The following is a 15808-nucleotide window of genomic DNA, read 5'->3' as shown; positions in this document are numbered from 1 at the left end:
GGTCGGAAAGATCCCCTGGAGAAGGAAATGGCAATCAACTCCAGTATTCTTGCCTGGAGAATCCCATGGACAGAAGCACCTGGCGGGCTACAGTCCATGGAATTGTAACAGTCAGATACGACTTAGTGACTAAACCACCACCATGATCTTCCCAGGCAACTGGTTTGCATATTTAAATTTGAGCATCACTGGTCTGGTTTTCCGTTGCTAACAGAAAGGTGTTATATTGCCTTCAGGGGAATAGATCATTCACGAGTCAAAAAGTCCTGTAACTTACTAAAGCTACTATTACAATTATCACCAATGCTCTTATCTACCTGTTATCAATTATATATAGCTGCTGTAAATGCGTATTTTATTCAGAAACCTTGAAATATCTAATTTCAATCTACTTCATGGTTATTTTATTTACTAGAGAAAGGTTCATTCTTTCATTCTCCTTTATCTTTTTTATGCATTTTTGGGCTGTTCTGGGTCTTTGTTGCAGTGTGGCGGCTTCTCCTGTTGCAATGCAGTGCAAAGACTTCTCTTCGGGCTTCTCTGTGCATGGGCTGAGTGAGCACGCACACCCAGTGGTTGTGGCATGTGGGTGTGGCATGTGGGATCTTAGTTCTGTGATAGTGACCAAACCCACATCCCCTGCATTGGGAAGTGGATTCCTAACCACTGGACCACTGGGGAAATTGTCTTCCTACCATTTTAAATTGTACTCCTTCAACGTTTTAAAATTTGGATTGCTCAGTAAGTTTTCCTTGTGTTCCCTCTTTACAAAGAAAAGCAGAAGCACTAGTTCTCATCTGAAATATTTAGAAAATGAGCCCAAATTGTTGATTTAAAGAGGGATGCTGCAACAGCCTAGTTTAATCACAAAATCTCTCATACAATAACACTGCTTGAACGAACCTGTTTCTAGATTCTAACACTATTTAACACTTACTAAATGTTCATAATGTACAATGCACTGTGTGGACTGAGCTTTATAGATGCTTAATAATACAGTTCATAATCTAATCTGTGCCACTGTTACCTTGATGTACCACGTTCCTAACAAGCTCCCAGGCAATGCTCACGCTGCTTTTCTGAGGAGGATACTTTTCAATAGATTGTAGAGCAAGAAGAATTATATAGATGTCTGAGAAAGGAATAACAAAACAGTGATGGGGAGAGGGGCAGGTTGGTGGTGAGGGTTGAGAATTTAGCTTCTCTCTCTTTAAAGAGTCAACTGTTAAGTCCTTAGAATTCATTATGGTAAAATTCAGTTGTGAAAAATCTGCCACTATGGTTTTTACAGTAGTCATTACAGACTGTGAGCACTGGACCGTAAAAAAGGCTTGAGCACTGAAAAAACGGATGCTTTAGAATTGTGGAGCTGGAGAAGACTCTTCAGAGTCCCTTGGACTGCAAGGAGATGAAACCAGTCCATCCTAAAGGAAATCAGTCCTGAATATTCATTAGAAGGACTGATGCTGAAGCCTGAAACTCCAATCCTTTGGCCACCTGATGCAAAGAACTGACTCACTTGAAAAGACCTTGATGCTGGGAAAGAGTGAAGGCAGGAGAAGGGGGCTACAGAGGATGAGATGGCTGGATGGCCTCAATGACTCGAAGGACATGAATTTGAACAAACTCTGGGAGATAGTGAAGGACAGGGAAACCTAGTGTGCTGCAGTCCATGGCGTTGTAACTGAACAAGTTAGCAATTGAACAAGAAGTTAACTGTGGCACTTAGAATAGTTTATATTGAAGTAAATCCACTACTTAGAATTGGAAGGTAGCAAAATTTACAAAGTTCAGTAACTAGGTCTTTCCTAGGTGCATATGCCATTCTTCACCTAGTATTCTCCTTCCTAGCTCCCTGCCTTTTGTACATCCATCCCAGAATATACAACACATAATGTTCTTATTGTTGCAGTTCCTAAATTATCACCATTTATTATAATCTATTTCGTAACAGTAAAAATTTTCAAATATGTTATTTTTCAGCATTTAACTTAGCTCCTAGGCTTTTTTGTAATGTGATAATTTGTGATTTCTAGAAATATATTAAAGTTTTCTCTGCACCCTAGTATAAGATCACTTAGAAATGTTTCAGGACAATTTGAAAATAATGTAAATGCACATACACCTCTAAACTATTTACTTAATTATCTCAACTTTTCATTTATTTGGCTTACTAAATGGTTTAAGTATTGAAGTCACAGTCTAACAGTTTTTGCGATGTGTATTTTCTTTAAAGGATTACTTTACTAATTCTAAGTACATAAAGTGTACCAATTATAAATGTACAATTTTTAAAAACATGTATACATCAGTAAAACTATCACTCATAGGAAGACATTGAACATTTATTTTACAATGAATGCCATGTTATCTACCACATAAAACATCTTAACTGTACAGTATATTTTATAAATATGTTATAGCTTGAGTTGTCTAATAAAAATATTGCTCCCTTATGACTCATTGTTTTCATTACCTTTAAACTCTTTTACGGTTTTCTACAAATGTGGGTATCCAGGATTATAGATCGATTTTTGACCCAATTTCAATCTTTTAAAATAGGAATATTTAACCAGTTTGAGTGTGGTAACTCAGCAGTACCTGTATCAATCTATTTTATGCCAATTTTAATGCTTCCTTGCTGTTTTTCACCACTTCCCCTACAATTTGAATATGTCCTATTTGTAGCATTTATTGTCAAATTTACCTACAATGATCTACTACATAAAGCAGTAGGTACTGATTTTCCACAGGCAAGATGTACTTTAAATAAGGTTTCAATCCACTACCACCCCAATCAATGATTTATAAAGTTTCTTTTTACACTACTAGTATTAGCATTACAAATTTGGTACTTCCCCACTCCTATAATTAAAACTAGAGGAAATAAAACTGTGCTACTGGTTTTCCCATTTTGTTAGGTTAACATTTGATATGCCTTTATTCTACAGGTTCTGTCCACAGTGACAAAGTCCTTTTATTTTACATGTTTAACTTAAGAACATGCATATCTTTACATGCTACAAATAAAGCAGTATTTTTTTTTTACATATTGAACATTTAGCATGCCTTTTAAGCTTATAAAGACATAAGCTGAAATTTTAGACCCAGTTTACATATTTGTTTGCATTTAGTTTTATAATTCTATATAACATTGTAACCTTAAGGCTGTTTAACTAAATCTTACACCGATTTTTTTATGCCGTTGCTTCCTTACTCTTATTATTTTAATCCATGTTATTTGTTGGCTGCAATACATCACTTAACAAAGTTTTCAATGGCAGTACTTAAAAGATATACCTTCTCAGCCTCTGCATATGTGTGAATGCTTTCAATTGCCTTGGTACAGAAATAACTTGTCAGGACATCTAATTGGTTCAAAACTATTCTCCCTTAAAACCATAGATGGGCTTCCCACGTGGTAAAGAATCCACCTGCCACCAATGAATGAGGCAAAAGAGACACCTGTTCCATCTTTGGGTGGGGAAGATCCTCTGGAGGAGAAAATGGCACCCCACTCCACTATTCCTGCTCGGAGAATCCCACGGTCCAAGGAGCCTGACAGTCCATGGGGTCGTAAAGAGCAGGATAATACTGAGCCTCTGAGCGAAAACTGTAGATATTGTTTTCTGGCATTTACAGTTGCAAGGGAAAAATGTGAGGTCAGGCTAACTTTCATCCTTTTATAAGTGGCTTGTCTTCTCTGAGATACTTGTGGACTTTTTTTCTTTACCCTTCCAATTTAAAAAAACTAGCAGGATATATCTAGGTACTGCTTTCTTTTCACTAAAACTTAATGACACCCTTCGAGCCTTTTCTACTTGTAGATCTAGTTTGTTAACTCTGAAAATATTTCTTCAGTTAGTTCCTTAATTACAGTTTGACCTTCATTTGCTTTGTCCTCTGTTTCAGGTATTCCTATTATGCGTAGATTTTATCACCTGGACAGGTCATCGAGGTCTTCCTTCTTCTCTTTACTTGATTCTTTTTTCTGTTTTTCTTTTTCTTTTTTCTGCATGCTGTGAAAATTTCTCGTTTTGCGTTCACTTCAGTAATTCGATTTTGTGCCCCATCAGACTTGAACATTTCTGTTCTCTCAGCTCTCTCACACTTTTCAAGTGCTCCGACAAGAGCAATTTTTATCATTAAGCATAGGTCTTTAAGCTCTGGTGCGATATGATACTTAATCCTTGCTATCTCTTCTGTTTCCACCGCTATACTCGTTTCAAGAGGCGGCATTTTCTCAATTAGCTGTTTTCCTTTGGACCTACGGTATCAGGACCTTGAAAATAAGAAAAAGAACTTAATTCCCTACTGTTTGACTGAATCAACACAAAGATTTCCAATGAGAATTATTCAAGCTTTTGTTGAAATGTTTTTTCTTTCTTACCTTTTGAACAACTCTTCTGAACAATGGCACCAAAAGGGAAAGATGTTTTGATTAACGAACAAAACAAACGTCCAAAACGGTTCCTCTCTACGTAATCTCCGCACGCCTCAAGCTACGTCATCTCTGCACGCCTCAAGTCAGGGACAATACACTAGCGCTCACATGCAAACATCAGCTGACGGAGCCACCCCGCCGCCCCGCCCAATCAGCGCGGGTCAAGGGAGTGCGCACGCGCATCCTCTTTACTTGCGCTCCTGTACCGCCTTAAGGCGGGGCTGGATGCCAGTCGCGTCCAATGGCGCGCGGGGTGAAGGTTGAAAGGTGGAAGGTGGCCCTAGGCCGTGGCTCTGGTTCTCAGCGCGTGTGTTGGGCTGCCTACCCGTCATGGAGGCGGTCTTGACTGAGGAGCTTGATGAAGAGGAACAGCTGGTGAGACGGCATCGCAAAGAGAAGAAGGAGCTGCAAGGTGACGGGGGAGTGGGGAACCCAGGAGTCGCCAGGACCCAGGGAAGGGAGCGTGGCGCGTCGGTTCTGGGGAACGTTGAGGGACTTCTGAACCCTTCTAGGGTTCTTCAGGTTAGCCAGTGACCTACATCCCAGGCCCCCTTAATCCCCTCGACCTTCAAAAGCTTCCTCTCTTCGGGTGCACCACGTTCCCCCATCCTGCGAGGCCGCCGGGGTGCGGGTTTCTGAAAACCCTTGTAAGCCACCGCCTTGGACTCAGGCCCCCCCTTTCCTGTTCCTGCCCTAGTTAACCGACGCTTGACCCTAATGGGTGCGTTTCGAAATATCTCACCTCAGTTTTAAGGACTCGGAAAGGATAGTTGAAAGATTTAAACGTTTAAGTTTCCTCCCCGCCGCCCGCCCTTTCCTTATCCCATACCAAACTCACGGTTATGTTATTATTATTATTATTATTTTTTTGAGAGAGGGTCTCGGCTTCTTCTGGACTCTTCTCTGTAGCTGTCTGTTTTGTAATTTGTCTTTTTACTTTCATAATTACCTTTTTCCTGTATCCTTTTCTTCTTACCATCTCCTTATTGCTATTATTTCTTATTTCCTCTTAATCCCTGGGTTTTTGACGTAATGATTTTGGTGGCTTTTCAGCCAAAATACAGAGTATGAAGAATGCTGTTCCCAGGAATGACAAAAAGAGGAGGAAGCAACTTACAGAAGATGTTGCTAAGTTAGAAGCAGAAATGGAACAGAAACATAGAGAGGAGCTGGATCAGTTGAAGTTGACTTCTAAAGAGAGTAAAGTATGTGAAATTAATGTTTCTCCTTGTCTACAACATCGGAAAACAGTCGGCCACTTCTGTTACACGGTTAACTATGAAATCGTAAAACCGGAGGGAAAGAAGGCACTTAGTCATGCTCAGGCATCACCTTTCATTGTTATTTTTGTGATCAGATTTATATGGTAGTGTGTTTTTTAAGGAAGGTCAGCAAAGAAAGTCTACTGCCCCAAAGATGAACAGATTCATAAAATGGGCTAGAGGAAGCTTTACCAAAAGAAAGTGGAAGACCAGTCTCCTAGTGTCAGAATTGCTATTAAGTAGTATTTGAACCTGGGCAAATTTACGTAATCTTCTCGAGCATCAATTTCTTCACATATATGATACAAATACTACTGCTGTTTAAGCACAAGATTTTTCTAAGAAATAGAATAAATGTGACATCATTTTTTAAGTTATGAAAGTGCTTTATGAGCAAGTTGTAATAAATAGAAATGTACTGATGTTTCTTGGGTAAATTGGAGCATGTTAACTGTCATCAGTTCAGCCAATACGTATTTCATCATTATAGCTGCACAGTGTTTTGTATGCCACATACTTTGTTTAACATATTGCATTCATTTTCTCAGATAATTCTCACAATAACACACTAGTCAGTGTTACCTCTGAAGTAAGTGTAGATAATACCATTTTTAAAGTGGGAGACAGATTCAGAGAGATTAAAAACTTCCTTCTAAATTTATAACAACTGTTAAGTACCAAAGCCCGAATTCAAATTTAGAGCTGTCTTACTCCAGAAGGTAAATACTGAATTCTGTTATAATTTTTATCTAGAGTGATAATTTATTTCATGGGTTTTAGATGTCAAATATCATAGACTCCCTAATCTCACTCTCATTTTTGATAGTTGAAAAGTTCTTATGTCTATGCAAGATTTTATCTAGTAGTAGTAGTCGTAGTGAAGTCGCTAAGTCGGGTCCAACTCTTGTGACCCCATGGACTGTAGCCTGCCAGGCTCCTCTGTCCGTGGGATTCTCCAGACAAGAATACTGGAGTGGGATGCCATTTCCTTCTCCAGGGGATCTTCCCAACCTAGGAATCGAACCCAGGTCTCCTGCATTGCAGGCAGATTCTTTACCAACTGAACTATAAGGGAAGCCCAAGACTTTATCTACCATAAATAAATTTTATTTGGTTTATTTTTGGTCTGCTGTTGACAGGGAAAATGGCTTGTTTATACTAATTTACAGGTATTGAACTTAGTTTTATTTTCTTGAAGTTTTTGCCATTCATCAAGATCCTGGCCTTCCTTGCATTTAACACACTTTATTAAAATCCAAGTAACAAGGCATGCTTCCAGATGTTTGTATTGTTAGAGTCATGGCATTCCTAATTATCTCCATATCTTTTCTGTTAGTGAGATAGTTTAGTTTCAGGCCCTTCAATTGTGAGATTTCTTTCCTAGGTCTCGAAGGTGAAAAATGTTTGATTGTTAAGCTACATATTGTCCAACTGTTAAAATACAAACTCCCCTCCTACTTTGAACTATTATCTTTTTTTAATTTTAACTGAAACTCGTTTTCTTCTAGAATGTCATCTGAATTCTTTTGTCATTTCTTTCTCTTTTTTTCCCCAGTTGTTTCTTTGTATCTTGCCTTCAGTATGGCAGTTTGTTAAATTTTAGCACATTCCTCTGAAAAACTGTAAGAATCCTATTTCACTCTTTGAAGTCTTAATCTTATTTTGACATTTTGATCATTTGGGCCAAAGAGATGTAGAGACTGCTGACTCTTGTTATTAGAGGCTTTGATATGTTCCATGTATGGGTCACCTAAAAACTAGCTTAATATATAGTTGTGGTAATAAAATACTAGCTGTTAATCCTGATAGTAAATAAGTCTAACATCTGTTTTCTTTAGCAAACATATAACAGTCATTTGATGATTCAGACTGGTTGTAATGTTTTAATGATAACTATAAATTAATAAATTTCTACTAGGGTCAAGAAGCATTGCTGCTCAGGTTCTGGCTAATTATGATGGAGGAAGGCCTTTGCCCCCACTTTTGAGGTTATGAAAGTAGTATAAACTGAGCCAGCACGGTAATATATTACTTTATATGTTCTATAAAGTAAAACATTTAGAGATGGGAAGGGTGGCGCGCTGAATGAATTGGCACTTGTAGGAAGTATTTATACGAATGGAGTAGGCATTCTGAGAAGGAAGGAAACCATGCAGAAATAAGCATTGTCTTGGTAGAGCTATAAGGAAAGTTCTTGGGAACCTGACAAATTCTCTCTAAAATATAGAGAAAGTATATACAAGCATGTCATTTAGTATTGTATCTAGTGCTGTTATTCAGATTTGAATTGTGGAATGACACATAATATGTGATTTGCAATAATAATTTAATAATCTAATACTTTGAATAATAACTTAAAGGTGTTTTTCCTTAACTTGGTAATGTTTTTTGTTTCCTTTAGATCGATTCTGTTGCTGTTAATATTTCAAACTTGGTTCTTGAGAATCAGCCACTTCGGATATCAAAAGCACAAAAGAGACGGGTATGAAAGTCGCCTAGTATTTATTAGTGCTGTATGTGTAATACTATCTTAGGTGTTGTATTGGAAGGGAATAGAAAAAAAAAGGGAATTCCCTTGCCAAAGGACCTAAACTAACATTTATTAGGCTTTGAAGTGAACTCGCTCAGTCGTGTCCAACTCTTTGCAACCCCGTAGACTGTAGCCTACGAGGCTCCTCCGTCTTTGGGATTCTCCAGGCAAGAATACTGGAGTGGATTGCCATTTCCTTCTCCACGAGATCTTCCCGACCCAGGGATTGAACCGAGGTCTCCCACATTGTGGGCAGACACTTTTACTTTCTGAGCCACCAGGGAAGCCCTATTATTAGGCTTTAGATTATATGAAATCTCATTTAGTCTTGACAGTAATCCTGTGAAGTAGGATTTCTTATCCTCATTTTATAGATAAGAAAATAGGCATATGTCCAGTCTGCAGTTCTCATAGGAGGGTGGATCTAGGAAAGGGGGTGTGAAAAGGATATTTTTTACAAATATATTATTCCAGACTTAATTTAGAATCTGAAGAGTGTGAGCGCAGGTGATTCTGATGTACAGTTTTGGTTAAAAACTATGATATTAAGTGGTAAAAGAAGAATTTGAACCTAGAAAATTAACAGGATTATGTAGTTATATATGTATTGGTTAGTTGTGATGAAAATTTAGAGAAGGAAAGATTCACTCTGCTACGTGTTAAATAGTTGGTATTTGGTGGAAATATAATTATTTAGTTAGGCTATTTGGAGTAAGTGAGACATCTTGCACAAAAACAAATGGGAGAATGAAATTTTGCATCATCAAAGAGCTATAAGGAAACTGATTTATTGGATGTAATAAGTTTATGATATCAAAATTATGGGAATGCAATTAGATAGGAAAGGGCTTTTCACTTTGAAAAAGAACAAGAAGTTTAAATCCAGTCTTTTTATTCTCAAATATTGTTTTTATTAATACAATGTTTTCTAGAATTTAAATGTTTATTTTTAAACTAGCTTGTATCTTATAATTTAGTAGTAAATATAATTTAGTATGTACATTTAATTGCACATGGAATTGATGTCAGTCAGGTGGAGATTTTAATCCCACTGTGGTGGTTTGGATAAGATTCTTAACCTTTCTAAGCCTTAGTTTCATATGTATGAAATGACAGTGGAAGTGTTAGTTGCTCAGCCGTGTCTGATCCTTTGGACTCTTTGCCACCCCTTGGACTGTAGCCCTCCAGACTTCTCTGTCCATGGAATTTTAAAGGCAAGAATACCAGAGTGGGTTGATACTCCCTTCTCCAGGGGATCTTCCTGACCCAGGGATTGAATCCGGGTCTCCAGCATTGCAGGCAGATTCTTTACCATCTGAGCCACCAAGGAAGCCCATGTATACAATAGGAGAAAATAGTACCTACTTCATAGAGTTTTTGTGAATGTTAAATAATTTACTGTTTCCAGAGCCCTAACACAAGGCCTGAAGAATGCTGGGCCAACAAATGATACTGTTTGCACTGTGTTTAAGCACTGCATCGTGTACCGCTTAAGAAATTCAACCTAAGACAATTTGTTTGAAAGTTGCTTAAGTTGCAAATTGTCAAGCATTTCTTGTACTAATGTAAAATTTTATTCTTGAGTAATTATTGTGAACTTCATAGACTTCATAGAAATTTAGGTTTTATGGTATTTAGAGGTTATCTTGGAGAAGGCACTGGTGACCTACTCCAGTACCCTTGCCTGGAAAATCCCATGGATGGAGGAGCCTGGTAGGCTGCAGTCCATGGGGTCGCTAAGAGTCAGACAGGACTGAGCGACTTCACTTTCACTTTTCACTTTCATGCATTGGAGAAGGAAATGGCAACCCACTCCAGTGTTCTTGCCTGGAGACTCCCAGGGACGGGGGAGCCTGGTGGGCTGCCGTCTATGGGGTCGAACAGAGTCGGACACGACTGACGTGACCTAGCAGCAGCAGAGGTTATCTAATTCACCAGCTCTCTACTTAACGACATATGTTCTTTCTGTTATAGTCTTATAATTGTCATCTATTTTCTATAGGTCAGAAGTGAAGGGCAGAAATTTTGCATAACAAAATATTTGCTGGAATTGACTCTGCTTAGTGTATAGTAGTATATAGTATATACATAACTTAGAGTGTGTGTGCTCAGTCATTGTCGTGTCCAACTCTTTGCAACACCATGGACTGCAGTCCGCCAGGCTCCTCTGGGATTTCCCAGGCAAGAATACCGGAATGGGTTGCCATTTCCTTCTCCAGGGGATCTTTCCCACCCAGGTCTCCTGCATTGCAGACAGACTATTTACTGTCTGAGCCACCATGGAAGCCCCTGTATCTTATTAGAGTAGCAACTATTTAGTTCTAGAAAACGATACAACTCCTTTCTATCAAAATTTGTTCACTCTACCTTGTCCCTTAGGCAACAAAACAAAGGCTTACCTTTCTCAAACGTTTTGTTACTTCTAAAATATTGCATAGCTGAAATGCATACTTTTTCCAGCTAAAGTGTCAAAAAATGTATATTTTTATAGTCAGCAGATTGGCAACACTTCTCTGCCAAGTCAACACTTGACAGAGAAAACACCCACATAAGTAACGCCCAAAGTTTCTTCCTGCTTTGTTGTGTTAATAGGATTTTGGAGCAGAAAACACTGAGTTTATAGTATTTGAGAAAATGGGACCTGAAAACAAGGGTAGATAATTGGGTCTTAGACTTATATTGAACTACTTCCCACCCCACTCCCCACTCCTGCCCATCCAGAGGCACCAAGGAATGAAAAGTCAGTTAACTAATGATGTTTATCTTTGGGAGAGATACAACTCTCTGGTAGAAAAACATGCAAAATTTTATGCAGACTTATTACTGGGATATCTTAAGAGCAAAACCCATATTTTCAATTTAGAAAAGCATAGGGAGTATTTTATTTATCTCAGACAGCTTCAGTGAAAACTCATTGGTATGGTAGAAACAGCCTGAAATAGAACGTAGAACTGGGTTCCAAAAATTTGAAATTTGAGAGCTGGAATGAGATCTCCTTCAGTTTCTTTATATTATAAACAAGAAAGCTGAGGAGGCTCAAGCTGTCTCAGTGGCATGCTAAAAGTTTACAACTGCTGCACTAGTTCCCAGCTCTTAAGATTTATCTTCAGATTTGTTTTTGCTGTTGGTATACCAGAATGACTCTAGTTTTACTGACAGTGTATTTTTGAGTTATTGTGCTATTGTGCTATTTTCATCTTACATACATTTTCATTAGAGTTTATTGATGCCATTCTATCTCTAGGACTAGGGCTGTAAAATGAAAATTGCTCATGCCATTGGAAAACTGCCATTGGAAAACTTCATATAGTAGAAGAATGTTGGGAAAACAATCCTGTGTGTTTTTTACCTGGTGTCCTGGAAAGGAAATACAGTTGCTTTGTAATATTGAAGCAGAGCATGAGGGAAAAAAAATGAGATTCTTGGATGAGTATTTTAGAGGCTTAAATTAAGGTTTTACAGATAGTGTAAAGTTCCAGTTTTCCGGTAGTGCTTGACATCATTAACTCCAGCTCCCATCTGCTCCAACTTTGATTCAGGTGCCTGGATAGAAGGAGCTCTCTGTGTTGTCCCTGGTCCCTGCTCAGCTTCTAACCAACTCTAAGGCCTTTGGAAATCTTTCTTCATGCTGTTCTGGAAATCTTCCTTTCCTCAGAAGAGGAAAATGAGGGGTTTTGGCTTAGATGATATTCACGGTGCTTATTCTTCCTCTCCCCTCTGAAAAGTGTTTTCTGTGGTCTTTTAAAGTAATAGTGCCACCTTGTGTTTTAAGGTTTTATGCCACTGTGATCCACACTTGCAGATATGCTGTGAAATAAATTGTATCATGTTACATTTGGCATGGTTTGAGTTGGAAAGAAAACATTTAAATAGGTTTATGTTTTATTAAGATAATGTGCTTTTGAATCAGGTAACTTAGGAAGCACTAGCTTTATCTGGCATGGCATATAACAAGCATATAGTAGAAGCAGGTGGCATTAAATCAAATTGAAATTTGCCTTTCCATTCATATTTTCTGCCCTTAAGGAAAGGTTAGAGCTGGGGATATAAAAATTTTTACCTGTATCTTCTTTTTCTTGGTTTATCCAAATCCTTCACTGTAGTTTGGTATCAGTACATCAAAATTTTAGAATGTAGTTTAACTTTTTATTCTCTTAAGTTGAAAATATTTGCTCTCAGCATACAAATAAAACATACCATGGACAGCTAGAGAGCTGTTCACACGCACAGGCAGGCACATGTGCTGCGTGCTCAGTTGTATCTGATGCTTTGTGACCCCATGGATTGTAGCCTGCCAGGCTCTTCTGTCTGTGGAATTTTCCAGGCAAGGGTACTGGAGTGGGTTGCCATTTCCTCTTCCAGGGGATCTTCCTGACCCAGGGATCGAATCCCATCTCCTGCATTGACATTTTACCATTGAGCCACCTGGGAAGATACCGTGGTACCCAAAAGGAATCGTGGGGATTCGGAAACATGTTCACATACACACACATGCAGGCTCACACACAAAACAAAACTTACTTTGTAACCCTACCATGCAGAGAAAAGCACTGTTGTATGGATGTCCTTCTGGTGCTTTTTGAACTATGTATGCGTAGACTTTCATATTATTAACTATGCACCGTCTTTCGCCTCCCACCTCATCTCTTGACACTTTTCTCTGGTATTCTAGCTATATGAACTGTGTTCAGCCATGAATGAAGCGTACAGTGCTTTCTGTCTTTTGATCCTTGTTATTCCAAGTGTCAGGAATTTTCTCTCTTTTTCCTAGCCTTCCCACTCTACTTCCTTTCCATCCTTCATGTCATAAATCTCTCTTAACCTTCTCCTCATCCCATCTTTGCATATGTTGGCATGGGAAGATTTCTTAGGAAATTTGAATAGAAGGAAAGCAAGTTGAAGACTGTAATGTATGATAGCAGTTTTGTTAAAATACTGTTTTCTATAGATTTTCTATGAGTACATCTGTACTTATTAAAATGCATAGGAAAAAATCTATAGAGGGATACATATCATATCTCTAGAGCAGGCCCTGAGAGATTGGCAGTGGTCCTTAAGGGGGACTTTAGATTATCTGTAATAATTTTTTTTAATAGAGAAGAATGTTTTTATCTGTTACTTAAGCTAAATGTGTGTGTGTTTGTATGTGGACATTTTTGTTAAATGCCAGCTAAGTAGAGCTGCTATACCCTTCTAAAGACCTGAGCAAAGTAATGCCTTGCTCATGAACTGGTGATCTAGCACATTAAGACCTCACTGGTGGAATAATAAGTTATAAAGCTTGGACTTAAGTATGATAATGATGTTACTTTAAGGCCTAGGACAGCTCAATCTACCATAGTACTTTGAAATCAGTAAGTCAAGTTTTTAGAAACTTGGCATGTAGTTTCAGACAGACTTCACAGAAAAATTTGAGAGCCTTCTTTTGTTCCAAGACAGAGCTCAGTGCTGGGTACGCACAGATGAGAAATATTGTTTGCCTTTAGAAGAGTTCACAGTATAGAAAATTCTACAGGTGATGAGATCATCTATCTCATAGTGCTTGTGGGAGAAGGGAGAAAAATGTTTTTGAGAATCTTATATTTCTGTCCCCATGATAAATGTAAACGAGTCTTAATTATTAGGAATTAACTTTCCTACATTTTACCCTCTGCATAGGACAAAAAGGCTGCATTGGAAAAGGAGCGGGAAGAAAGGATAGCCGAAGCTGAAATTGAAAACTTAACCGGAGCTAGACATGTAGAAAGTGAAAAACTTGCTCAAATATTGGCAGCTAGACAGTTGGAAATTAAACAGATTCCATCTGATGGGCACTGTATGTATAGAGCCATTGAAGATCAGCTGAAAGAGCAGAACGGCGTTCTGACTGTGGCTGCCTTAAGATGTCAGACTGCTAACTATATGCAGAGTCATGTGGAAGACTTTCTGCCATTTTTAACAAATCCTAATACAGGAGAAATGTATACTCCAGGTAATTTATTTTTCTCTGCTACGTCTTGTTGCTGTTGTAGCTGTGATGGTTATTAAGTAAAGCGGTTTCTGTAACTGAGAATGAAAAAAAAGAGAAAGCCTGAATAGTCCTATGGGGGGAAAAACATCTAACATTTAGGCAAAATTATTTTCTATCACTTTAGTAGATGAGAGCACATTTTTGTTTATCAAGATCTTTTTAAGTACTTAACTATTTTGTAGTTGAAATATTAATCTTAAGATAAAAATAGGAATAGGGTTCATATTACTAGTTTAAAAAGTGTGTAAATAATTTCATATTTCACAAAGTTAAGCTTTGTCTAGTCTCTGCAAGTATCGGGTCTGAAGATGATCAGTAGAGAATGGTTAGGAAAACTAATTCCTCCTCTTATCCTGTACTTTGGAAGATTTAATTTTATTTTTGATAAGTCATAATATTCAGGCAGAATTTGACTGCAAAACCTGCCTTATTATTCTGTATAATATCTTTGATAGTTGGGAAAGTTAAAAAAAAATGCATAACTAGCAAATAAAGGAGGAAACAAGTAAAAATTTGAAAAGTTTCTGAAAGTGAAAGGGGAGTAAGGGAGAAAAAGTTAGTCCTTGAGATAAGACAGCAGACGTGGCAGTATTCCCTGAGAGTAAGTCGTATGTTCAGGGTGGATTGAAGAGGGGAAGGCTAGGGTTGACTTTTGTTTAATGAAGTCCCCAGCTGTGCTAGTTGTAGGGCAGGGGAGAGGAGGTGATACCTCAGCTTGGTGAATCAAAGAAAAAGACAAAGCTGTAATTATCCCCAGTCCTTCAGTCAATGTTTATTGAGGGCTGCAGCATGCTGATGCACTGTTCTCATCACTGGGAATGTGAGACAGTGAATAAGATGGGCACACGGGACGTGTTTTCTCCCAGATGCCCATATTTGTTTTTCCTCTTCCTCTAAACACCAAGGGTATTAGTGTTTTTTCTGACTTTAACTTTCTGTATAACAGCAGTGTGTATGCTCAAGATATGCCATTATAAACTCTGAAGTTAGGTCTTCTACCTCCTCTCAAGCCTGATACAGGAAGACCTTTTTTTGGCTAGAATAATAAATATTTCCAAAATATGTAGGCACTGTTTGATGTCACTGTCACTGTCATCAAATAGTCATGGGAAAGGAGTTTCAACTCATTTGTACTTTAATTCTCTTCTCACATTTCTTATAGGGTTTTATAGTGAAGCCCGTTTTACAGAGGATGCATCTTTTAATCTTTTAGCATATTCTTTCAGATGCAGATTTGGATTTTACAGTGTGAATGTGGTGGCAGTTTTGGGGTCAGTGCTTGGATCAAGAGAGAGGTAGGCTTATAATTTAGTTGAGATTGCTAGACCTCAGGTTGAGGGAGAGAAACAGAGATGAATTGCTTTGCTCTTAGATGGAAAGTTGGAGTGAGTTAAGTTTGGATTTGGGAAATGGATTAAATTCTGGAGGATGTAGGTGGAGAAGGAGGAAGTTCGTAACTTGGGCAGTTTCATCAGGCATTGTGGGAGTTATAAAAGGGATCTAATATGAATTCTAAAAAGTGCTGTATTCTGATCTGTTTCCAACAGAAGAGTTTGGAAAGT

At 38.2% G+C, this 15808-nt stretch overlaps 1 protein-coding gene and 1 long non-coding RNA gene across 2 annotated transcripts in view; one reads left to right on the top strand and one right to left on the bottom strand.

Annotated features, from left to right (window-relative positions):
* Positions 1-2331: 2331 nt before the first annotated feature.
* On the bottom strand, positions 2332-4511 carry LOC105004420. Its single transcript, XR_827214.1, has 2 exons — positions 4391-4511; positions 2332-4282 (listed from the first exon to the last, which is right to left on the bottom strand). It is a non-coding gene; the product is annotated as an uncharacterized LOC105004420 (long non-coding RNA).
* A 150-nt stretch (positions 4512-4661) lies between these two features.
* Positions 4662-15808, top strand: part of OTUD6B (OTU domain containing 6B) — a 14655-nt gene continuing 3508 nt past the window's right edge. Inside the window, exons 1-4 of the mRNA XM_010862029.1 lie at positions 4662-4856; positions 5498-5649; positions 8108-8188; positions 13895-14207. Of these exons, the coding sequence (XP_010860331.1) occupies positions 4775-4856; positions 5498-5649; positions 8108-8188; positions 13895-14207 (628 nt within the window). The 5' untranslated portion in view covers positions 4662-4774. The remainder of the gene's footprint in view (positions 4857-5497; positions 5650-8107; positions 8189-13894; positions 14208-15808) is intronic.

Source organism: Bison bison, unplaced genomic scaffold (genome assembly GCF_000754665.1).
Source record: "Bison bison bison isolate TAMUID 2011002044 unplaced genomic scaffold, Bison_UMD1.0 scf7180017858048, whole genome shotgun sequence".
NCBI classification, from domain to species: domain Eukaryota; kingdom Metazoa; phylum Chordata; class Mammalia; order Artiodactyla; family Bovidae; genus Bison; species Bison bison.
Note: the sequence above shows the minus strand (reverse complement) of the source record. Positions and strands in the feature narration are given on the sequence as shown.